General features: G+C 41.6%; 1 protein-coding gene across 2 annotated transcripts in view; it reads left to right on the forward strand.

The window, feature by feature from the left end:
• The window catches only part of ano6 (anoctamin 6), a 160989-nt gene that overhangs the window by 31322 nt on the left and 102806 nt on the right, over window positions 1–26861 (forward strand). The window contains exons 2-4 of one of the 2 annotated variants that reach the window (XM_041216533.1): window positions 3596–3678; window positions 4679–4726; window positions 9857–9898. In XM_041216533.1, the coding sequence (XP_041072467.1) occupies window positions 3596–3678; window positions 4679–4726; window positions 9857–9898 (173 nt within the window). The remainder of the gene's footprint in view (window positions 1–3595; window positions 3679–4678; window positions 4727–9856; window positions 9899–26861) is intronic. The other variant, XM_041216535.1, reaches the window with a different exon arrangement.

Below are 26861 nucleotides of genomic sequence, written 5' to 3' on the forward strand. Positions count from 1 at the left end.
GAAACTGAACGTTCAGCATCAGAGAGGGGAAGGTCAGTGGGTATGGTAAATACATGGCCGGGGCTGGGATTGGAAGATGGGATGGGGTCAGAGGGGTGGGCAGGGGTGGAGGGTCCTGGATGGGCGTTGGTGTCAATGAGTTGTTGGAGCTTGCGTTGCGTTCCTTTGCACCTGAAAGAAAGAGACAAAGTTTCTTGTTGAGGCGATGGGTGAGACGAAGAATAAAATGAAACTGGGGACAAGGACAACTTGGAGTTAGGGTGAGTCAGTGCTGTTGGAGGGAGAGGTCAAGTGTGTTCATATGGCGGTGCATGGCACTGAATGTGGATCTCAGGATGCGACGAGAACATCAATCAGAGAAGCGTTGTATGTCCCGGAGATACCTGTAATCCTGGATGAAACATGAGGGGTGGAACTTCAGTTGGAATCCACGTGGGGTAAGTCGGAGATGGAGACAGTCACTGAGAAAGGAGATATGGCTGTGAATGCGAGTTTTAGTAAACACCTTGTCAAACACCAGGAGAGAAATGGAAAGCAATGAAGGTTTCAGATTTCCAGCATCTGCAGTATTTTGCTTTTATCGCATTTTAGTTTGGTTAGCAAGGAATAAGCCCGTCTAAGGGAAAAGTGTAGAACGATGGAGCGCATGAGGTCAGTGGCCCCACTGTGTCTGTGTTCGGTCTTCAAAGGAGCTATTCAATTACTTCCATTCTGCTGCTCTTTCCCTACAACCAGCAATTTTTTCCTTTTTAATATTTCCAATTCTCTTTAGAAAATTGGTGATATTGAATCTGCTCCCACCACCCCATCAGGCAGTGCATTCGAGATCATAACTCATTGTATTAAAGAAAATTCTCACCTCTTCTGATTCTTTCATCAATTATCTTAAATATGCCTTACTGCTCATCCTGTCAGTGGAAACAATTTCTTCTTATTTTCTCTATTTAAGTACTTCATGGGCAGAATCTTCTGTTCGGCAAGTGGGGGTGGGGCCCGCTTGCCGACGTGTAAAATGATGCAGGGTGACGTCGGGTGTGTGTCCTGATGTCACCCCGCGTCATTTAGATTTTCAGGTTCAGTGGGCACGCAGCCAATCTGTCAACGGCCTACTAAGGCCATTAAAAAAAACGAGTTGAAATCATTGATGGACCTGCCCGTCCAACCTTAAGGTTGGTGGGCAGGCTGGGAGCCCCAGTGGGCTTCTGAAAAAGCATGAAACCTGAGGTTTCATGAGTGATTTAAAAATCTCAGAATATTTCAAAATAAAAGTCATGGGCATGTCCCAACTCATGTGAGGGGACATGACAGCGAAATTTTTTTCCTCATTTTTATTTGAAGTTTGAAATCTGAGCTGATCCGTCTGGTCTTTCACGTGTATGTGCAAAAGAGCGCACTCCTGGCTCAGGGATTCCTCCCCCCATCCCCACCCCCACCCGCACAGGGAGTTCATAGCGCTTCCTGGCGGACGTCACGCCGGGCAGGCCTTAATTGGCCCGCCCACGTAAAATGGCCGCACACCCCCGACCAGGGGTGCCAATCGGGAACCCGTCCACCTTCGCCCACTTCCGCACAACCCCCTCGCCCACCAGGGGGAAATGTTACCCCATCAGTTTGAATATCTCTGTTAAATCTCCTCACACCTTTCTCTGTCCCAAGGAGGACAATTCCAGTTTCTCTAGTCTGTCCACATAAGTCCCTCATCCTGACATCGTTCTAGTAAATCTGTTTTGCTATCCTCTTCAAGGCCTTGATAACTTCCTACAGTGTTGTACCCAGAATTGGACATGGTACTCCAGCTGAGGCATAAAAAAAATCCTTGCTTTAGTACTGTATGCCTCTATTTATAAAGTGAAGGATCACTTTTTTTTAACAGCCTTATCAAATTGTGTTGCCACCTTCAAAGATTTGTGTATGCAAACTCCCAAGTGTCCTTGTTCTAACACCTCCTTAAATTATTCCTTAAACCCAAGTCTAAGCCATTATTATATCAACAAGAGCAGTGGTTCTTATATTGGCTCTTGGAGGATCACCATGGCATACTTCCCTCCTGAGTGTAACGCGACTCAGCACTTTGCCAGGACTCTTTTTGTTTTCTGTCTTTTAGCCAACTTTGTATCTCTGCTGCATCCACACTCCCCTTAATCCTGTGGGCAGAATTTTACGAGTTGGCGAGCGGAGGCTGGGCCCGCTCGCTGATGCGTAAAATGACGCGGGTGATTTCGGTGGGGGGGGGGGGGAATCTCCTGATGTCACCGCACCCCATTTAAATTTTCAGGAAGGCAGGGGTGCAGCAAAATCAGCTGCGGGCCCGCCGACCTGTCAATGGCCAATTGAGGCCATTGACAGGGTCAATTAAGTAATTAAAGGACTTGCCCGTCCAACTCTAAGGTTGGCAGGCAGGCCAGGAGCCCCGGCGGGAACTTGAAAAAACATGAAACCTCATCCATGGGCGGGATGAGGTTTCATGTAGGCTTTAAAAAATTTTAATAAAGATTTTGTAAAAATTATGGACATGTCCCAATTTGTGACATTGTCACATGAGGGGACATGTAAGGGAAATTTTATTTTTCTATTCTTGTCTTTTTTACATGTGCAGCCGATCTCCCTGAGGCAGCACCTAGCCTCAGGGAGATGAGTGCGCTCTTCCGTGCGCATGCGTGAAAGAGCACACTCTGGATTTTGGGATTTCCCCCCCCGCCCCCCCACACTGGGAACGCATAGCGCTTCTGTGAGGACGTCACACTGGGCGGGGCCTTAATTGGCCCGCTCACATAAAATGGTGCCACGCCTCCGATTGGGGGCGCCAATCAGAAGCGCGCCAGTACATGCCCACCCATCAACCCTTATGGGGGTGGAGGGGGTGGGGATGGAATTCAGCCCTATGGGCTTCAATTTTGCTTCCAAGTTTACTATCTGGCACTTTATCAAAAGCCCTTTGAATGTCTATATTCACAACCTCCACCTTATCAATCCTTGCTGTCATTTCATTGTAAAATTCAGTCAAATTTGTCTGGCACTCAAAACCACGCCTGGAAAGCACAACCTGGTTAATATTTTATCAGGACAGTTCCAAAGAAAAATCATCAATCTGAAATGTTAATTCTGTTCCTCTCTCCATAGATCCTGCCAGACCTACTATATGTTCCCAGCTTTTAATTTTTACTTTGGGTTTCCAGCATTTACAGTATTTTGCTATTGTATTGCAGATTAATTATCCATCATTACTTGGCCTCTTCATCCCATTTCAGTTTAGTTATTCTTTTTATTGGTTGTACATGAGGACCTTTAAAATATATTAAGCACTCCCTAATGCTTTCAATCTCCCTGCCAACCAAAATGTTACAAATCAACAGTGAGGTGAAATGGGGTTGAGGGGCAATGATTGGAGTTTCAAGTAAACATTGTTCAAACCGCTGTTTATAGGTCATCAAATGTGAGCTTGTAGTAGTTTTAAATACCATTTATGTCAGTGAATTTATATGGTGGATAATTACAAAACTTTGCTCATTCCTTAAGGTTACATGTCAGACTAACTAAATGATCTATTAACAGCATTGGGCACTTCATAAATAATGTGTATTGTTTTATTCATTAGGGGATGAGGAGCTTTTTGAACAAACCTACATTCCCAACTATGGAACAATGCCAGGTGAACAAGAGCAACTGGCAACTGATTTGGTAAGTCAGCTTGAGAACACCTGGTAAAGTGAAGTAGGGAAAACTGGTAGAGTCCTTATATTCCATTAAAGTACTTTAGTTAAGAGTTACATGAAGAGGAGCTGTGGCACACTTAACAAAACCTATGCATTTTCCAATAAAGTGCCAACATCGTGCTGATTATACCTGTTGATTGTTTCTTTGAAACTGTATTTCAGTGTGTGCTTCTGATCAATGTGAAGAGCTCCCCTAAGATTACCTCTTACCTGATGAAAGAATATCGTCATATAACAAGAAACTAATCAGTATAACCCAGTATGATCTTTTTGATTTTGTAACAGGTTGTAGTGTTTACAAAGGCGGTAACTTAATTTTTTATTTTCCAATCCCAAGGTGAGCGACTGACAGGTTTCCACTTCTCATCTATTTCCAATGACTAGTTGTAGATGGATATGATTGGAGCTGGGCAAAGGGGATAATACTGACATCCTGCATCTAATTTCCCCACTTTCCATAACACTAGCACAGGAGGAAATAAAGATGGATAGATATTAATGTTACCTCTGCTGTAAAAGCTGCCTATCTTTCCTGGTCCTGGCAAGCTTCCAATAATTACGGACTGGAGAAGAGCAAAATTAACGTGGATTTTTCTTTAAATATACAAGGCCAAAGAAATTATGTAGCTTTCTGAGCATTATTTTAAAATTAATTTTAAAAACTGCAGTATTTAAAGGCTCTTCAGTAGAAATTCACATTTATGAATATCACCCGCAAATGAAAAATAACATTTTTCACTGTTAAGAATCCTTCACTTAGTAATTTTCATCTTAAATAGGATTTGAATTTAAGCAAAGGTGATCTTAAGGTAGTTCTACTATATCAATGTTTATCAAATAAAAATGTGAATGCATATGCAGAATGCAAATTGTACTCTTTTTAATGAGCAGTTTGTAATTATGTTTTTAATAACATTTTAATTTAATTGATGAATCCATGTAACCCCTTCCGGCACCATTAACAGGGTCCGTATAATAAAGAGGCAACTTACTTATTTGGTCCAAAGTCTGGGGTAAGACAGTACAATGTGCACGCAAGTCTTCAGGTGGAAGTTTCTGGGAATGGTATTCTTGGTCATTCAATATGTTGCAAATTGATTCCATGGATTCTAGCGCAATAAGCAGTTGCCAAACAACAACAGAGACTGCGCTTATTGAAAACCCCTGTTCTAGACTGCCTATTTCCTGCCAAAGGTCTGAGAACAAACTGGCAGCACCTGAATTATTTTGCTGATTATCCTACAGCAATTTGTCCTTTGAAAACTCTCAGCAGTTCTACCTAATAGATCTTGCAGCGTTTGTTTACTTTGGTACAGATTGCCTTTCAGGGATCAGCAAGGGTAACATGTGAAGACAATCCCACACAACATTTAAAAAAAACAAAGTGCTGATCGAGAAAATTTGCATATTCATTTAGCGTCTTCGCTGCCAAATTACAAGCCATTTCTAGTCTTTGAATTGCCAATATTGTTTATCTCCCTAATAATGTATGCAGCCCATTCTGTGAAAATCAAGTTCCCTCCTTGGAGCTTTAGTCCATTCAAGCAATTATTACAAATCCTTCTGGTGAGAAAGGTAGTCTTGATTCTTTTTCCTTCTGCACTCATTTGTAAAACTCACCTTCCCATTTTGACCATTTACCCTCTGCCTGATACCACAATTGTACTAAACATTTAATATCAGTGGCCAAATGTAATGTATGATTGAGTATTTTTTAATCAAATGCTCATGGCAAAGATTTTTGTCTACCATTATGGTGGGTTTCTGATTACTAGTGGCAGTTGTACCTAGACAAAACTGTTTCTCCCATCAATATTAATTCCAAACCCTGAAGTAGTAAAATAAAATAATCAGACAGGGTAGCAGACTTACTCATCATTTTTGATTTATTTTTAAACCCCAGGATAATGGATGAATGTCTACTATTGGATTGTTGGGGATCAGTGTGATCACCAGGAGAGAGGGAAGATTTCGCTGTCATTTATGGTGAAATCTTAAATCCATGCACAAACAGTGAAAAGAGGAAATTTTTCCTCTGAATTTAAAATATGATTACCAACTACTTATGACAAAAAAGACACATTCTGTGCCACTAGTATATCCATGTTTACTCTGCTTCATAACATAGAAAAGGTGTACGGTACTCCTTCAGCAATACAATTCACACTTCGTCAAAACTACTATAAAAGAAATTTCACACATTATTCAGAGAATAAATAAAAGAACGTCAACAACCAACAAAGCAACTATTTATGCAGTTTGATTGAACTTTGTCAAAGGCCTGAGTTGTTTGGTGATTTTTTTAACCCACCATTTTATAACAAAATTCATGGCAATTCTGTTAAATAATAATTAAATAACTCTCAGTTGACAGTTTGAGCAATATTAATCTAGACCTTCTGACTGAACTTCCATTGTTTATAATTCTCAAGCACTAGCAACCAAGGATTTGACATGTTGCTTGCTCTAAATGTTTATGGTTACATGATGGTAGCTGTTCAATTATCAAAAATATAACTGGTACCTGCCCTACGTGGTTGAAATATTTACCACATCCTCTCCAAAGCCACTAGATTCTCTAACACAGCATTTCACAAAATGAGCCTCCAACATTAATCAAATCAAAATACTGTGGTTTCTGGAAATGTGAAATAAATACAGAAAATATTAGAAATTAAGTTTGACTTATTTGAAAGTCTTCACAGGTCTGTTCCAAAACATTGGAAACAAGCATGAAGCACAAAGAGCTCTGATGTGTTCATGCAATATAAAACTGAAAGAATTTTATATATGGTAAAACGCTCATGTATAGCTACGTCACAAGGGACACTTAAGTGCAGTCTTGATGTGCTTAGCAACTGCTGTGCTTCAGCGCCTGGTAATGCATCTAGGAAATCTTTAAATGTAATGAGCTGTAATATTTAATTTTTAAATGTAATAATCTTTATAGATGAAAATCAATAAAATACATGAAAATGATTATGTAAGAATTTAGATCTTATAAATTGTATGTAGGACATGACCATTGCACCGATTTACTATGGAACATGCAGTTTTTGCCAGAAATTTTTGGTCCATCAACAATGTAATGTTGCAACTTTGGCCAGCAGCTTGACATGATGATATGCGCACTCAAATAATGCAGAGTCAAGGGTATCTTGTCCCCTGCACAAGAGATTTGATGTACCTGTACTCCAGATTTCACAGAGGAAACACAAACTATCTTTTGAAGGAATTTGCAACACTAATTGAAATCTCATTCACATGGTTTTGTTTAAATTCACATCTAGTTTAATGCAGTATGCTTGCAACATTGTTATAGAGTGACAATAACATGAAATGTAAATGAGCAATGTTGCAAGTATGTGCTGGTTACAGTATTCGCATTATCATCTGATGAACTCTCATGGGCAATTCTCTGATTTGGGACTGTGATTGAATCATTCTAGCTCAGAAGGGTGACAAAATAATTCTTTTCAGCTTTCCCTAATAAAAGCTAAAAAAATTGGACACCCAGTCTGCCTTAAAGAAAATGTTACAATGAATTATGCTGTGCTGTCTAAATAGATTTTTTTAAAACTTGCTTTGTTACCACTGATGCACTCCTCTAGTCAGAAAACTCATGCGTATGCTGTGAACCACAGTCCTAAGGCAGAGAATGGGAAAGTTGTCAGTAAAGCCTTTTCTTAAAGGGAGGATCTATCAGAGGCTCCAGTAGCTGTAAAATATTTTTCAAATCGAGCACCCCGATAAAACATTAGCTCACTTACCTTCCTGACATTATAACAGTCACTCTTGATCGTGTAGTGGAATTGTGGCACTTTGTTATACTTTCTGCTTCTGTGTTTATAGTTGAGGTTGATGCCAAGACTCGATCCCAGCCACAAAAAAAAAAATAGCATGTTCTTTTTCTCATATTCTTTCAGCTTTTCCAATGTAGGAGATTGCTGCGCACACAGATGTCAAGATGTCAGAAACTTTTAATCATTAAGTGAATGATGTTGAGGGGAGCAATGAACATATTTCTACACTTCCTGTAGTGGTCAAAGTCTGTCTGATGGGCACTGTAATGTCTTCCTGTTTAAATGAGCTTAACCCAAAATAAAATTTCCCAAGTTGCTGCTGAGCTTATCAGTCAGAATTTAGAGTTGGGCTAAGGTTTGAAAAGCGGAATGGTATTTAGTTTTTAACATCCTGAATATCGAAGCTCCGACATTTGGAGACTTAGCTGGTGCATTTACGGCATCTTCCAGTACCTTTTAGACATAGTTATTACCCTATCTCACTACTAATTTTACTGTTTCTGGGGTAAGCAACGGCAGGAAGTGACTGCCCTTCATCTTTTCTTCCTCCCAGTACCTTCGGGAGAGGGTGTAACTGCACCACCCATATCACTTGATAAATGAGAGAAATGTGTTGCAGACATCCAACATTTAGAAATCAGTGAAGAAGCACTCTGGGCAGAAATTGAAAAGAGATCTATGCAAACACTCTGGCATCCAGTTGTGCGGTACCCATTTGTGAATTTAAAGAAAAATACATTCTCAAGCAAAGGGACAGAACATTTGTTGTCCTACCCTACTTGCCCTTGAACTTAATGGCTTGCTACGCCATTTCAGAGGGCAGTTAGGTGTCAGCCACTGTGTCTGGAGCATGTAGGCCAGACCAGCTAAGGATGGTAGATTTCCTTCCCTAAAGGGCATTAGTAAGCCAGATAGGTTTTAAGACAAGTAGTTGCTGTGGTCACCATTCCACACTCTGGAACAGATCCAGAGTTATTAATTGAATTTAAATTCCACCAGCTGCCGTGGTGCGATTTGAGCTGGTATCCCCAGAGCATTAGCCTGGGCCTCTGGATCACTATGAAGGGTCATGAGGACTCGAAACGTCAACTCTTTTCTTCTCCGCCGATGCTGCCAGACCTGCTGAGTTTTTCCAGGTAATTCTGTTTTTGCTCTGGATTACTAGTCCAGTGACATTATCAGAACACCACCATCTTCCCCCTAAAATTGAATGTGATAAACCACAAGATTATAGGATAATTACAGATAAGGAGGACTATTCAACTCAGATTAGATCATCCAGAAGCATTCTATGGCCTCACTCCACATGGAAAAAATGGTTATTGCTTTTGAAAGGCAATTGATTAAATTAAGAAAGCAAAATGGAAATTTCAGTCTGATTCAATGCAAAGGTCGGAATCTGAAAATATGTACACACACAAAACCAGTTCTACTTGCTGACTGTTCTAAAGTGCTTTTGTTTTCAGCTTTGATTAAAACAGTGTTTAATTAAAGTACATAATGTCTATATCAGAGTTTTGGAACACTGGCAGTAAATCGGCAAAGTGGTCATAAACTACACACAAACTAACAATACAAAAGTCATAATTAATCAGATAAGGCCAGATAAAATTAATCTATTGTGAACCTTTATGGAGCAATGAGAAAGAGTCAATGAAAATGCAGTATAGTACCGGCCAATGCTAACTGTTAATGTTTATACTACATGGCAACTGTTTACCTCAAATAAAGGTAAAGGTAGTGCTTTCATAACAGTAATAATGACTGCCTTATTTTCAACGTGCACTACTGCAGATTTAGAGAAAATGTAGATAAAACTGCAATGGGAACAGTAAAATGGGGAAACTTGTAAGATATATCTGGCCTTATCCCATTTCTTGTAATCAGTACTAACCAGTCTCTTCTAAACTTCAGTCTGATTAAATCTTTCAAACACTGAATTTCTAATCGGTTTCGTTCTTATCATTATAAGACTTTTGCAAAATGTAATTATCACTTAGCTATGGCCTGTACCTGGTCCCGTGTAATTACGGGAAATCTGATTAAATTTGCATCTCTAAATAATGTTTTCGATATTTAAAAACTAACGCATTATTTCTAATGTATATAAATGTATGTAATTCATTGTCTGTAAACTAGATGTGGCAACAATTAATTAGTATCATGGAAATCAGAACTGAGTTTTTCTAGTTAAAAATTGTTGAATAGAAGTATTCTCCAAGTTTTGACATGGTGGTGGTCCTAGAACCCTTTCTGAACTGAAAATTCTCCATTCATAGATGGATTAGAATTCTGTTTCTTTTTCTGTCCTCAATTAATCTATTTCTAACTATCCCACAGCTACTCACTGCGAAAGGTGCAAGATTCATGAGCAAATACATGGTATGCCACTGACTGCTGGGAGATACACGTTTAACTTGTAACTTCTGTTTGCTTGATGCTATAATTGAAGCTTTAATGATGTTTCCTTTTGGTTTAAAGATATTTTCTTTGCCTTTGAAAAAAATGTAAATGTTCAGCTACAACTGGTAAACTTTCCATCCCAAGGACAAGTTACAAGTGCCCCCGATGGAGCATAAATGATTGTTGGGTTGCACTTATCCTGCAACTAAGGCTTCTCTGTTGAAAGCCTTAGCCCAGAAAACTTAGCTGAAATGAGGGGCCTACTGCAGGGCAAAGCAAAGGGCCAAACATGCATTTTAACATCTGATACATCAATGCACTGCATCTTTTAAATGCCCTTTTAAAAGCCTTTCCTTGTATTAATACATTAATACACATCAATGGGCTCTTGATGTTCAAATTTAAAGGTATTTAGAAAATTGAGTATCGTTAGAAAAAAGATGCTGAAGCTTTTCATCTTGCACTCATCAGGACACTTTACAAGATTACCAATATAAGGGAAAAACAACAATTGATGCTGAAATTAGGCACATCAAAGGCATCCTGCAGGGTAATGGCTACCTTGATCAGATCATTTTGCGCTATATATCACGCAAACTCATAATCTTTAGAATTGTCTACCTAAACAGAGTTGGTGTATTTGGTGACCACTTTGGTGCCTTCAAAGATGGCGTATTTGGCCAATTCCCCTGGCAGCATGAGGCAGATGGCGCTCTGGATCTCCCTGGCCGAGATGGTGCAGCGCTGCTTGTAGCGAATGAGGTGCGAGGCCTTGGAGGCGATGCCCTCGAAAATGTCGACAACGAAGGAATTCATAACACTCATGACCTTGGACGAGATCCTGGTGGACGGGTGGACCTGGGTCAGCACCCTGTACACATAAATGGAATAGCTCTGCTTGCGGGATTTTCTCCGCTTCTTAGGCGGCTTCTTGGTGACTTTAATCAGCAACTGTTTCGATGCCTTGCGGGATGCACCGCCCTTTGTTGCAGCTGCCACCTCAGGCTTTCTACTCAACTCAGACCAACAAAAGTCGCATGATCATGCAAACTCATGAAGGCCGTCGCTTTCAGCCCAGAAAAGTGCCCAGTCTACCTCAGATTATCCTGGAAGGGCAAGGTACCTCAAAAATTTGAGCAACAGGTGAAGCTAGCTGTTCCACACTGCTACTAAGCAGTAGCAACATGAATCGTATTTGCCACTAACAGGATGCTGCTGTCAAGCCAAAAAGACGTTCTGCCTATCACACAAATGAGTAATGTGGTATATGAATATCGTTGCCAGTGCGATGCAAGATAGATAAGCCGTACGCCCCAAAGACTGGTGGATCATATCAAACAGCATGTCCCAGCCACTGTTCTTAACAGACAAGGTACAGACCATACCCAACCAGCCTGTGCTTGTAAAACTCAAAACACTGTGTCCAACATTAGCTATGATTCTGCAATTGGGCAGCATTTGCTAAATAATCATCAGTGCGGCTCACAGTGTGGTGCATTGGTGTGTACTGGGAGCTACATATATTAATACATAGGACCCTGTTCTTTGCAGGCAGAAAGAACATTGCATCTGTTTCAGATAAACAAAATAAGTGACAGCCATTCGCTGACTCATTCCTCAGGGCAATGCCTTGACCATTCGAGGTCAAGCTGCCTGGTTTAAATTTCAAACAATCCTTGGCAGTTAACCGTCAGTCACCATCACTGGTGCATTCTCCATGGCAACATCTCTACCAATCAGAGTCCACTTGCCAATCAATCAGCACTCTTCACATACAGTATAAATTGTTCTTTTCCCCTAATATTGGTATTCTTGTGAAGTGTCCTGATGAGAGCAAGACAAAAAGCCGCGACATATCTCTCTTTTCAGCAAAAAACTATCAAACAACTATTTATTTAGAAACTGCGATGTGGAGAACAGAAAATAAAGTTATAACTCGAAGAACTAATCCTTCTGTTATACCACCAATCCCATCTTCTCGAATGTGACTTTGTCAACTCAATGACAAATATTTACTGACATTCTGGAAAGTGTTTCTGACACCTCATGACTGCTACTTTGTATACGAGTGAAAAAGATTCACAACATGGTTGATTCTGGAATTATTTATTAATTTTGGCTACCTGAGGCAATATATTTTAATTTCTTCTCCCCTGAAGTTAATGGAGATCATTAATAAAGAGCATGATATGAGGATTATTTTACAGAATTTATTGATTATTTTTAGCAAAGGCGGAAATAAAAATGCTGCTTTAGTTTTTGTGTTGTTAAGAAGTTCAATGTTTGACTTGACTTTGACATATTAATAACTGCAGAGAGGCAATTAGGAATCTGGTCATTAATATGTTTTAAGCTGGAGTCATTGACAATGAAATTATAATAATGTTTCTTCAGGGTAATAGTACAGACTAGTCATCACATCAGAGGTGACTCATGTCACCTGTGAAAATGTAAGCAATCTTCATGTTTTTGTTCTGAAAATCCAATAAATGCATTTGATTTGCGTAGGCAGTCTTGCCTATGCCACATTATTATGCACGTATATGCAGGAATACTCCTAATATTCAGAAAAATTTAAGGAAATTTTATCTTAATGTTTTTGGGCATCTTTAGGTTTTGAAAGACACTTTGTAAATGCAAGTTCTTTCTTTTCTTTCTTATTAAACATAGTCATGACACAGATCACTTTGTAAATTAATTCTTCGGACTGTGTGGGAGGATCCATTTTGTTACGATTGCACGATTGATAATATGGTTATGTTTTAAACTGTCTCCTTTAATTCAAGACAAAATAGAGGAATGGAGAGGGGCAATTGATGTCATACAAAGTCTACTTGGAGACAAACCCATGTTACCTAGGGGATAGTGACCTTGGTCAAAACCTATTGAAAGTCAGGTGCAAGCTTTAACATCTGGACATGAAGGAGGAGACAGCTGGCTCTACTGCTGCCTCTCGGCAGCAGTCAGACAGAGAGTTTTGGGGAAGAAGACCTGCAGCAGGTGCTGCTATGCCAGGAAGAAGAAAAGGACTGCTTTTGGGTTAATCGCCAAGCAGAGGGCTGGTGAGAACGGAACCCACATTCAAGGAAACCAGGATTGTGAAGAGTTAAAGACCTTGGAACTGGAAGCCCATTCGATTATGCTGAAAGGGTTGAGTGAAGGAGACTTTATTTAAGAGGATACTGGAAGACTCGCACTAGTGAAGCAGAGAGAAGAGGTCCTGTCAAAGCTGGGAGAAGTTTTGGATTTTAATCAAAAGACTGCAGTTCTGTGGAGAATGTTTAAACACAGTGTGGGGTTTGTGGTTATGTTAAGGGAATACCTTTTCAGTAGTTTAGTGTATTAGTGGACGACTAAGTTATGTTTAGTCTATGTTGATTTTAGTGTGGTTGTTACAGTGGAAGCCTTAAAACATGAAATCTTGCTGTGTGATCCTTTGATATGGTCACTGGGAAATTCATAACTCTTTTTAAAACTTATTAATCTGTGTGGGGATCGTAATAATTTGAAATATGTAAATCAACTCCAGGACAAGGTCTCAACCATTATACAAGGTCCAAAAAGGAAGGCCTCATTCTTGGCATCTGTCTGACCAGTTTTGCAGAATATACCACACAATATGTTGTGTATGAACAATGTATTGAAAATTTTTCACATGGCACACACAGGCAAGGAAGCTCTTTAAAACTGAAACAGAAACTAAAGCAACAGTTTAGTTCTGCCTTTGCTAAAAATAATTAAACAATCAATAAATACTGTAAGATACTCCTCATACCAGGTTTTTTTTATTAATGATCTCTAGTAACTTCAGGGGGAAATAAATTAAAATGTCTTGCCCTGATCAGCCCAAATTAATAAATAATTCCAGAATTTACCATGTTATGAATCTTTTTCCACTTGTCATACAAGGTAGCCGTAAAGAGGTGTCAAAAACATCACCTAGAGTGTCAGTAAATATTTGGTTTAGGTATCATGTTTGCTTGCTGTCACAGTTCAGGGTCATCACATTTAATTATCACTTTGATAACTGCCTCAAATAAAACAGCCACTGTTTTGTCCACTTTAGAGCAACCCACTTCTTCCCCGAGCTAGTGTTTAGGACTTCTTCACTGTTCCTCAAAGGAGCAGAATTTTCTGCTGCCTGGGAAAGTGGATTTAATATTGGAAAGTCAGGTTAAATGGTGGGACAAGCGATGTTATCATGTCGTTGTTAAATTATGAACACTCTCTGATGCATTAACATATATATATTTGAACTACATTCTGGAATACGTGGCCAGTCAAGTGCTGAGAATGGGCACTCATTTTTAGATCTTGCACAATAATTCTCCTCCCATTGGCTGACATGTTGAAAATCTTGCATCTGTGGACACACATTTTAAATGCATCCCTCCCACTCTGTTCAGTGTTGATTTACAAAATGATCCGTGTTGTAACTCTGATCCATCTTCATTGCTATGTATGATTGAGTAAGTAAGATAAAAACCTTAAACATTTTTTTTTACTAGTGACAGTTATGTATTTGCATGTAGGCGTCACCATAAAAAGTTAAATTTTGAGCAACAGCAGTTCCCCTAAGGCCAGTTAACAGCTGCATCTGCAGGAATTAGAGTTCTGTTTGTAGCAAGGTAAATATTTTTGCTATTCGTTAGTCCACATGCTAGGAAGAGGGAGACAAATGCCTGCTTCATATGCCTTATTATGATATGACCCTATTTTTGACCAGAAGACTTAGGCCAACTTCATGGTAATTAGAAAATCAGAAACAGGGCTCTGCAGGAATTCAAAAACAAATTTAAAAACAGCAACTTACGTAATCAATGTTATGTTTCCATTCTCCCATAGCTGATTAACAAAATGCTGGCTGCTGGTATTTAAGTGTACACTCATTTCATCAAGTTAGAATTTAAATACGACATTATGCCATAGGAAATCTTGGGGCAGAATTTTTAGGTCAGTATGCGGGTGCATGCCCGACCCAATCGGATGCAGAATCGTGCGAGATTACATTGGGCGAGCGTCCTGACATTATCCCACGCTCGTGTTATACTACGGTTGGCGGGCGCGTGCAAAAGTCGGAAGCGTACTTACCGACAATTACGAGGCCAGTTAGTGTAATTAAAGTTGCAATTGTCGCCGAAATTTTTTTGTGTGCGGTCGGTCCAATCGTACAAAGGGTGGGCGGACGAATCGACCAGGGGGACTTTGCATTTTTCATGAAACCTCACCCAAGGGCAGGATGTGGTTTCTGTTATTATGTTAAAAAAGATCTATGGACAGCATTTTAACCACGCATATATGTGCTGGTGACTGATTGTGATGCTTGGAGAGTTTTCAAAACTTTATATCGTTTCCAAATCTTCAGCTCCCTGAGGCAGCTCTTTGCCTTCAGGGAGCTTTCATTCAGCTCTTGCCTGCCTGCTTACATCAGTATTTCACCCCCGCCTTGGCAGCGCTGAGCATTTCAGCGTGTGCTTCACACAGGCTGGCCAATTAATGGCCAGCCTCGTGGTCAGGGGCCAATCGCAGTCTGCGGGCCGCTCCCAGGCCCACCAATCGCGCCTGCACGCCAACCTAAAAATTCTGCCTTTGGTGTCCTTCACATCCATAAATCTATTATAATCCAATGAATGTGCAACATTGCACACTTCTGCCGCTACCTCAGTCTCTCCACCACTTAGACTCCATGCCATGCTTTTGTCACTCCTAGATTCATTTTCAGCAGTTATCCTTGCTAGCCTTTCGTCTCCCACGCACACTCCATAAACTCCAAACAACTCCAAATTTTTCAAAATGCATCTGTTATATCAGCTCCCACACAAAGTTCACTCACCTATCATTCTCACCAACACTAGTTTCTGATGTCTGAGCATGTTAAATTTAGAGTCCTCATCCTCAACTTCAAACCCATGCAGGCATTACCTTATAACTGCAGCCTCATCATCCTAATATCTCCCGCTGCACCCTTCGGTTCAATGACACTGCCTGCCCTTTTATACAGTCTCCACTCAATTTGCTTCACCATTGGTGAGGAAGTGCTCAGCCATCTAAGCTCTACTCCCTTGAATCCCCCCTTGCCTCTTTATACCTCTCCTCCTTCAGAAGCCCATCTTTTTGACCAAGTTTTTGGTCACGCTTCCTAAGTTCAGCCACCATAACTCAGTGCCCATTTTTCCTATTTATTTCCATTTGTGAAACGCCTGGTAGCTGTTGTGTCTCTTAAAGGTGCTATTTAAGTGCAGGTTAGAGAATTGGTATAAGAAGCTAGCAACGTTTTTTCCTCTCGGTGTTTATATGCATAAACTGATTTTGAAACAAATGGTATTCAACAATTCTTCAGTAGATTATTCGGGGGATTAATATCCCATATGGCCCAATGGGTTTATTTGTTGAGTAGCTGAGACCTACAGACAGGAAGATGTGAGGTTTCTATACTGAGTTAGTAGATTGCAGTTGTGGATCGTATTTAAGGATGGTGTTTAGGTTCCTAATGCAGCTGGTCCAATCAGAGGGACAGCAACTCTGGATCCTCAGCGGAGCCACCGGGAGAGGTGGGCACTGCTGAGATAGATCAGGGATCACTAGGGTGCTTCAACATAGCAGGGCCCTCTGAGGCTTAGATTTAAAGGCAAAATTTTTAGGGCCATTGCCATTATTATAGCAGAGGGGAAACCCTGTTGGGTGGATCATTTGGGCTGTGAGAATGATCTTTTCTGGCCGTGGCACTAACATGGAGCCTCCGATTCAGATGGCGCTGGCAGGCTGCCTCCATTGCGATGATTGCTGCAAGTGGCAGGAGCACAGCTGTGCCAAGGGAAACATGCTAGCCTGGCCCCAGAATTGGACCTCATTTGGTCTGTAATTGGCTGCCTGCCTCCATAGTATGGGGAACTATTTCAGGTCCCCACCCGCCGATAGAATTTTTTTCTGGCAGCAGGAATGTGTCAGGTAGCTGTTCTAACATGGCTCCCCCACTATTTTCCCAGCATCCCTCATTTCTGCTAACCTCAAAGGTTAAGTTTGAGAACATCTACCAGAGATTGTTTAAACTTAGCTCTGCATCAAACTTATCATGGATCTGATCACTTACACATACCTTGTTTAAGTGGACTTTTGATGACTTCAAATACATGTTACACTGCACGCTTAGGAAGTATTCACATCATTTGTATTGCTAGTGCCTGTAGTTGTCATCCACAGAAATTCAGTTTCATAATTTGACAATTTAATCATTCAGTCTGCCAGTTACTCTAATCAGTTCAAAATGGAAAACAACAGCAGTTTCTGCTAAGTGGGTTACCAGTGAATAACTTTCAAGATCATCAGCCAAGCAGCAAATAAACAGACTGAAAACAAAAGCTTTTTACTTCTTCAGATTTAAAACAAAACACTGAAAACACTTACCATTTAATTTTAAAGCAATTTTAACCTGTGTTGTGACCTTTTAACTACTTTAATTTCTTTTTCTTTTTCCTAACCCCTTTGTTGCACTTTGTGTTCCCAATTTGGGTATTTTTCTAAAACTCTTTCACAATGTGTATCTACTGTGAAAGGCCTGGTCTTAACTCCACATCCTCCTGTATGTTCTCTTTTTCACAACCTCTGAGGCAGCCATTGACTGCACCTGACAACATTGCACACTTCTGCCGCTACCTCGGTCTCTCCACCACTTAGACTCCATGCCATGCTTTTGTCACTCCTAGATTCATTTTCAGCAGTTATCCTTGCTAGCCTTTCGTCTCCCACGCACACTCCATAAACTCCAAACAACTCCAAATTTTTCAAAATGCAGCTGTTATATCAGCTCCCACACAAAGTTCACTCACCTATCGTTCTCACCAACACTAGTTTCTGATGTCTGAGCATGTTAAATTTAGAGTCCTCATCCTCAACTCAATGATTCCATTGAGTTCTCCATTGAGAGCTTTCCCATACGTAACCAGGCCTTAGCCGCATCATTGCAATTCTCTTCGCACAAAATGACCAGTAAAGCACAATATCTTTCACCTGTTTTGTACAGAGAACTTTTTCTTTATCAGATCATCCACATGATTCTCTCACTGTTTTAAACAGCTCCTCTTCCCTCTACCAGGGACAAGATCCCTTCGATCCCCTTAATCACAGACATATATTTCTGAATTTCCTCCTTTTCAGACAACAGTTGCACCATTCACGTTTCACTTTTTTCCAAACCCACATCAGTTGTGTGCATCAAGAAACCCCTTTTCTTTTAATTTAACCTTTTTCTCATTCACCAATCCTCTACATGAGTCATTGCCATCACATGTGATTTATCAGTTTGGTCAGTATGATGACTACAGGCTACGTCAGTTATCTCCTTTTGAAGAGCTACCGTGATAGTACTACTGGAGAAATAACCTCATGCACCTGTCAGGAATGTTTTCTGCCTTTATGGACTGAGTTTAACTCCTCATCTGTCATAGGCACTCAATCTCCCTCAAGCCATATTGCTTGTCAATTCTTGTCATGTAGTCCCTTTAAAAGATTCTTGAACTTGACACCAACCTTTTTTATCAATAATCTTTATTGAGTTTGGTCAAGTCTTGATTCACTCATTGTTTAATGCAATAATCGTATGCTCTGGATAGATAAGGTAATCATTTTCAACTCTTTCATTCTTGTCTCTCCCCTCCCTCTCTAAATTGTAAATGATAGCTTATGATTTTTATATAGCTTCAATCACATAATTCTTGTAAGTTGATAATTCATCATAGTATGATATGCATTGATTTTTAAAAGATTTTTCTGACTAATTTATTGATCATTGTCCAAGGGCTATCCTCTTACCTGGGTGATCATTGACTCCTCATTCAGCATTACCAGCTGACAAAATAAAAAGTTGACACGGCTTCTTCTTGCTAACTGTCATCCATATGATAAACATTCTGGGAATGAGCACCATTATCATTTTAATATTTCTGGTCAAAGTACAAATCTGCAAGCTATCCAGGAGCAGAGACAGCCAGACCTGCAAGGGACACCTCTGCTTGAGCAGCAGATAAATAGAGGGCTCGGCTCGGGGCCTTCACTCACCTGGGAGTGAAGGCAGCCGGACCTGCGAGGACACCTCTACTCAGACAGTGGGCTAAGTTTGAAAAAAATCCAGGAGTGATATCACAGGGAAACTGTAAGTTCATTGTTTGGTGAGAACCCGCTGCTGGGGAGTGTGTTTAAATAGCTTAAAGTTAGAAGAACATATCATTTATAAAGAAGTAGCTACTTGGATTTCAGTAAAGAACACTAGCAATAAGTAAGTAAAGTTACTTTATGTCACTTTGACTTGATTTAATAAAGTAAACCTAAGTGAGATAAAGTTAGCATAAGTGTAGTAAAGTTAAGGTGTTAGTAATTTCTTCTACTCATTCTACTTTGAGTTTAATAAATAGTTTTTAGCGTTATGGGATGGGCAGGCCAGCTCGACCAAGTGGAGCGTACATCCTGCAGTATGTGTGAAGTCATGGACACACCATGTGTCTCAGACAGACACATCTGGAGGAAGTGTCACCAGCTGCACAAACTTGAGCCCTGAGCTTTGGAATTTGAGTGGCGGCTGGAGTCTCTGTTGTGCATCCACGAGACAGAGGACTACTTGGGTAGCACGTTTAGAAAGGTGGTTGCACCACAGGTCAGAAGCCTACAGCCAGAGAGGGAATGGGTGACTGCCAGGCAGCCTAAGAGAGCCAGACAGGTAGTGCAGGAGTCCCCTGTGTCTATCCTGCTCGCTAATTGGTTTTCCATTTTGGATGTTGATGAGGGGCGATGGTTTCTAAGGGGAGTGCAGCCAGAGCCATGCCTGTGGCACTTCGGGCGGCTCAGCTGTACAGGGGCCGGGGGGGGGGGGGGGGGGGGGGGGCAGGAAGAACAGGTGTTTTTAAATGTCGCTCCAGGATGGTGTTGCCTCCCTGGTGCCAGAGTCTAGGATGTCATGGAGCAGCTGCAGGACATCCTTCGGACGGGGAGAGGGGGATGGAATCAGCTAGAGGTTGTGGTCCTCATTGGTACCAATGACATAGGTGGGAAGAGGGATGAGGTCCTGAAAGCAGATTTCAGGAAGCTGGGAAGGAAATTGAAAAATAGGACCTCAAGCAGTAATCTCAGGATGACCCCCAGTGCCACGTGCTAGTGAGCATAGGAATAGGAGGATTGATCGATTAAATATGTGGCTGGAGAACTGGCGTAGGAGGGAGGGCATCAGATTTCTGAGGCATTGGGGACTGGTTCTGGGGCAGGTGGGACCTGTACAAGCTGGACGAGTCACACCTTAACAGGACTGGAACTGATATATTCGCAAGGAGGTTTGCTAGTGCTGTTGGGGTGGGTTTAAACTAGCTTGTTAGGGGGGTGGGAACCTGAGGGGTGGCCCAAATTGGAAGGAATTAAAGTTGGTAACAGAAAGTGGAAGTGAGACCAGAAGGCAGGGGAAACAAAGCAGAGCATTGAGTATGCTTCGAATGTAAAAAGACTAAGTTAAGGGCACTCTGCATGCAACATTCACAATAAGGTAGATGATTTAAAGGCACACATAGAGATAAATGGGTATAATATAATTGCCATCGTGGAAACATGGCTGCATGGTGACCAAGACTGGGAACTGAATAATCAAGGACATTTGACTTTTAGGAAGAACAGACAAAAAGGGAAAGGAAGTGGAGTTGCACTGATAATAAGGGATGGGATCAGTGAATTAGTAAGGGAGAATCTCAGATCAGAAGAACACTGTTTGAAATCTGTTTGGGTGGAGCTAAGAAACAGCAAAGGGCAGTAGACATTGGTTGGAGTTGTTTATAGGCCACCAAATAGTAATGGTACTGTGGGGCTTGGTATTAATCAGAAGATGAAAGAAGCATATAGCATAGGCAAAACAGTAATTATGGGTGACTTCAATCTGCATATAGACTGGGTAAACCAATTGAGCACTAATGCTGTGGAAGGCGAGTTTCTGACATGTGTTCAGGATAGTTTTCTAGAGCAGTATGTTGAGCTGACTAGAGGACAGGTTATTTTAGAACTTGTATTATGGAATGAAAAAGGGCTAATTAATAACTTTATTGTAAAATAGGGATGAGTGACCACAATATGATAGAATTTTACATTATATTTGAAAGAGAGGGTTCACTCTGAAGCAAGGGTGTTAAAGTTGAATTAAGGAAATTATGAAGGCATGAGGGGCAAATTGGCTGAGGTGGATTGGGAAAATACATTAAAAGATATGACTGTACATAGGCAATGGATAGCCTTCAAAATACTATTACATAGCTTACCGCACCTATACATTCCTTCAAGGTGCAAAAACCCCCCAAAAAAGTCAGTCAATCATGGCTGACAAAAGAAGTTAAGGATTGTGTAAGATTAAAAGAAGAGGCTTATAAAGTTGCTAGAAATAGTAAACCTGAGGATTGGGAATGCAGCAAAGGAAGGCCAAGAAACTGGTAAAGGGGGTTTAGAAAGGGAGAATAGAATATGAATCTAATCTAGCAAAAACATAAAAATGGACTGTAAAAGCTTCTATAGATATGTAAAAAGAAAGTGTTTGGCTAAGAGAAATGTGGGTCCATTACAGGCAGAGTCAGGAGAATTCGTAATGGGGAATAAAGAAATGGCAGAGAAATCTCCCAGATTTAGTGATCCAAGGGACTAGGAAGAATGAGGAGTTGAAGGAGGGTTGTTTGGAGAAATTAGTGGCACTGAAAGTTGATAAGTCCTTGGGACTTGATATTCTGAATCCCAGAGTGCTGAAAGAGATTGCTATAGAGATAGTGGATGCATTGGTGATAGTTTTCCAAAATTCGATAGATTCTGGAATGGTTCCTGAAGATTGAAAGATAGCAAATGTCACCCCACTAATTAAGAAGGGAGGGAGAGAGAAAACAGGAACCTACAGACCTGTTAGCCTTACATCAGTAGTAGGGAAAATGCTAGAAACTATTATAAAGGATTGATAAATGGATACTTGGATAATCATGATCTGATTGAGCATAGTCAGCATGGATTTGCAAACAGGAAATCATGTTTGATGAACTTTGTTGGAGTTTTTTGGAGGTGTTACTAACAAAATTGATAAAGGAGAGTCGATGGACGTAGTATACTTGGATTTTCAGAAGGCTTTTGATAAAGTCCCCCACAGGAGGTTGATTAGCAAAATAAAAGCACATGGGATAGGAGGCAATATGTTGGCATGGAATAAGGATTGGCTAACAGGCAGAAAACAGAGAGTAGAAATAAACAGGTCATTCTCGCATTGGCAGGCTGTGACTAGTGGAGTACTGCAAGGATCAGCACTTGGTCCCCAGCTGTTCACAATGTATATATCAATGATTTGGATGTAGGGACCAAATGTAATATTTCCAAATTCGCAGATGATACGAAGCTAGACGGGAATGTATGTTGTGAGGAAGGTGTAAAGCGGCTCCAAGAGGATTTGGACAGACTTACTGAGTGGGCAAGAACATGGCAGATGGAATATTATGTGGAAAAATGTGAGGTTATCCACTTTGGTAGAGGACCCGGTGTGCAAAGTATTTCCTAAATGGTAAGAGATTAGAAAGTGTGGATGTACAAAGGACCTGGGTGTCCTTGTCCATAAGTCACTGAGGGCTAACATGCAGGTGCAACAAGCTATTAGTAAGGTTATTGGAATGTTAGCCTTTATCACAAGAGGATTTGAGTACAGGAGTAGTGAAGTCTTGCTTCAATTGTATAGAAGCTTGGTTAGACTGCACCTGGAGTACTGTGTGCAATTTTGGTCCCCTTACCTCAGAAAGGATATTATTGCCATAATATAAAAGCAAAAAACTGCGGATGCTGGAAATCCAAAACAAAAACAAAAATACCTGGAAAAACTCAGCAGGTCTGGCAGCATCTGTGGAGAGGAACACAGTTAACGTTTCGAGTCCGCATGACTCTTCAACAGAACTAAGGAAATATAGAAAAGGGGTGAAATGTAAGCTGGTTTAAGCGGGGGGGGGGGGGGGGGGGGGGGGGGGTTGGGACAAGAAGAGCTAGATAGAGGGCCAGTGATAGGTGGAGATAACCAAAAGATGTCACAGACAAAAGGACAAGGAGGTGTTGAAGGTGGTGATAATATCTAAAGGAATGTGCTAAATAAGGGTAGAAAGCAGGACGAGCAAGATACAGATAGCCTTAGTGGGGGTGGGGTGGGGTGAAGGAATCGAGAAAGGATATTATTGCCATAGAGGGAACGCAACTGTTATGACATGGCAGATGATGTGTCCTGCTTGCTACCCTTAATGTCCCAATTAGCACATTCCTTAGATAATATCACCACCATCAACACCTCTTTGTCCTTTTGTCTATGACATCTTTGGCAATCTCTTCTTTGTCTCCACCTATCACTGGCCTTCTATCCAGCTCTACCTGTCCCACCCCTCTACCAGCTTATATTTCACCTCATTTCTCTATTTCTTTAGTTCTGATGAAGTGTCATACGGACACGAAACGTCAATTGTATTCCTCTCCGCAGATGCTGTCAGACCTGCTGAGTTTTTCCAGATTATGATGCCAATCAATGTGCAATGCTGATTTGATGGCAGCATTGCCATTTTCAAATTCCACTCTCTAGCCTACGTCCTGTATTAACCAGAACACAAAGTGAAGCAGCGTGAAGGACATTCCCACTAGTGGAACCTAAAGGAATCATGAACCACTTACAGTTTAGTTGCTGGATTATTTCTTGCTGGTGCAATTATCTGTGTTGTTGGAGCTTTCCCACACTTGTTTTAAAGTTTCAGTTGTCTACAGGAGGTGGTCTGGCTGGTATAAGTATGCTCGATAACTCAGAGGTTTGTATTGAAACAGGTTGCTCCCAGACTTGAGCACCACAATCTAGGCTGACATTCCAGTGTTGTGCTGAGATGCTGTCTTTCAGCCGGGATGGTAAACTTCTCGGGTACATGTAAAAGATCCCTTGGCACTGTTTCAAAGAAGAGCATGGGAGTTACCCCGAGTGTCCTGGCCAATATTTATCTCTCAATCGATAGCGCAAAAAACAGATGATTTGGTCATTGTCATTTGTGGGAATTTGCTATTTGTAAATTAACTGCCACATTTCCTACATTACAGTGACTATACTTCAAAAGTGCTTAATTAGCTGTAAAGCCCATTGGGGCATTCATGCATCATAAAAGAACAGAGCAGGACAAATAATTAAAAGCTAGAAAGAGAGTAGGACTCTTAGAAGGAGGCTATATCTGCCAAGGAAGCCATTTTCTTAACTTCCATGTTTGATACATATTCATTCCACTAAAGAGGTAATGACTGAATTTTACCAACTGCTGCAGTCACAACTACAATCTCAAAGCAGGGCCAGTACTGCATTGCCTGCAGCTGTCAAGTTATTTTTTATTCATTTATGGGATGTGGGAGTTGCTGACTAGGCCTGGATTTAATGCCCATCCCTAATAGCAGTTTAAGAAGGCAGCTCACCACAGTGCTATTAGGGAGGGAGTTCCAGGTTTTTGACCCAGCGACAGTGAAAGAACAGGAAAATCAGGATGGTGAGTGGCTTGGAGGGGATACTTCCAGTTGATGGTCTCCCCATGTATCTTTTGCCCTTGTCCTTCTAGATGGTAGCACTTGTAGATTTGGAAGGTGCTGCCTCAGGAGCCTTGGTGAGTTTCTGCAGTGCATCTTGTAGATGGTTCACACTGTTGCCACAGTTCGTCAGTGGCTGAGGGAGTGAATATTTGTGGATGGGATGCCAATCAAGCAGGCTGCTTTGTCCTGGATGGAGTCAAGCTTCTTGATGTTGTTGGAGCTGCACTCCTCCATGCAAGCGGAGAGTTTTCTTCATGTTCCTGACTTGTACCTTGTAGATGATGGACAGGTTATTGGGAGACGGGAGGTGAGTTACTCGCCACAGGATTCCTAGCCTCTGACCTGCTGTTGTAGCCACAGTATTTATATCGCTGGTCCAGTTCAGTTTCTGATCAATAGCAACTCCCAGGATGTTGATCATGGGGGATTCAGCGATACTAATGCCATTGAATGTAAAGGGGCGATGGTTAGATTCTGTCTTGTTGGAGATGGTCATTACCTGTCGCTTGTGTGGCACAGATGTTACTTGCTACTTGTCAGACCAAGCCTGGATTAGTCCAGGTCTTGCTGTATTTGGACATGGACTGCTTCAGTATCTGAGGAGTCGCGAATGGTGCTGAACATTGTGCAATCATCAGTGAACATCCCCACTCCTGGCCTTATGCTGGAAGGAGGGTCACTGATGAAGCAGCTAAAGATGGTTGGGCCTAGGACAGTACCCTGAGGAACTCCTGGAACTGAGCTGTTTGACCTCTGACAACCACAACTATCTCCCTTTGTGCTAGGAACGACTCCAACCAGCGGAGAATATTCCCCCTTGATTCCTATTAACTCCAGTTTTGCTAGGGTTCCTTGATGCTACACTCAGTCAAATTCTGCCTTGATGTCAAGGGCAGTCACTGTCTCACCTCATTCTGGAGTTCAGCTCTTTCTTCCATGTTGGAGCCAAGGCTGTAAATGAGGTCAGGAGCTGAGTGACCCAGTTTGGGTTCCACTAGGGTCACTCAACTTCTGACATCATTACATCCTTGACCATGGTTCTTACTACTTTATGCATCTAGCCTGTTTATTCCAATCTGCAGTTTAAGTTACAAGCAGCCTCACAGTTTGCAGTACATGCTGAATATGGAGGTCACTGAGGTTTGCTGTATAAAGAGAGACAGCTTCATGTTGTTTCTCTTGCCAGAGACACTCAGATGGGTATGTTCTTATGGTAAGCTTCCTTAGTGCAGGATACCATTGAATACATACACATTGGTCTGTGGGCGCCTTGTGAACTCTATCATTTCCATGAAAGGAAAGTGACTGCAGTTCCTCAGTGTGCAAATGATCTGCGACTACAAGTTTTACTTTCAATGTCCTGGCAGTAATCACAATTCCTTAATTCTGCAGCAGTTTTCTTTGTTAGCTGCACTTGAATCACCATGGCAAGCCAAAGGCTGGCTACTGGGCAACAAGGGTTACCCAGTCATGGCATGGCTAATTCCTCTGGTACAAAACCCATGCACAAGAGACCTCCAATGAGAGCGATGTGTCTTCAAGCGTTTACTGCCTGGACTGCCCTGTAGTTCTCAGCTAAGTGGGCATCAAACTTTGTGGCATAATGCTGCTTATTACACCAACTGGCCTCTGCCTATGAGGGATCCAACAGAGGGCGCTGGTGAAAAGTGACTGAAGCATTCTGGGAGAAGTCACCGCAGCCAACGTGACTTAGGAGGGAATCGAGGGGAAGGACTCTTGCACTCAACAGGAGGAAGAGCATCCAAAAGAGGGCACTGGTGAGAAGTGACTGAAGCATTCTGGGAGAAGTCACCGCAGCCACCGGGCCTCAGGAGGGAATTGAGGAGAAGGACTCTTGCACTCAACAGGAGGAAGAGCATCCAACAGAGGCCACTGGTGAGAAGTGACTGAAACATTCTGGGAGCAGACACCATGACTCAGGGAATTGAGGAGGACCCACTGTCAAAGAAAGGAATAGCTCCAAACATTTCATTGCTGTAGTGTTTCCATCCCCCTCTCCTCCTCAAACCTTAAAAAAAAAAGAGAGCGGGGAAGAAGCAGTGCCTTCAGCAATGCACCAGAGCTGCGAGGGACACTCTTCTGAAAGTGGATTTTTAAAGAAAAAGCATCTGATGGGTGAGTAAATCCTGGGAGCAGACTCAGAGGGAGGATCACCGGAGCGGTGAGTATAAATCTAGCTTACCTCAGGGATTCGCGGCCTTGTCTCCAGAGAGCAGACTCTGAGGGAGGAGCACCGGAACGGTGAGTATAAATCTAGCTTACCTTGGGGATTTGCAGCCTTGTCTCCAGTGAGCAGACTCGGAGGGAGGAGCACCGGAGCAGTGACCTCAGGGCACAGAGTAACTGA

This window comes from Carcharodon carcharias, chromosome 21 (genome assembly GCF_017639515.1).
Source record: "Carcharodon carcharias isolate sCarCar2 chromosome 21, sCarCar2.pri, whole genome shotgun sequence".
NCBI lineage: Eukaryota > Metazoa > Chordata > Chondrichthyes > Lamniformes > Lamnidae > Carcharodon > Carcharodon carcharias.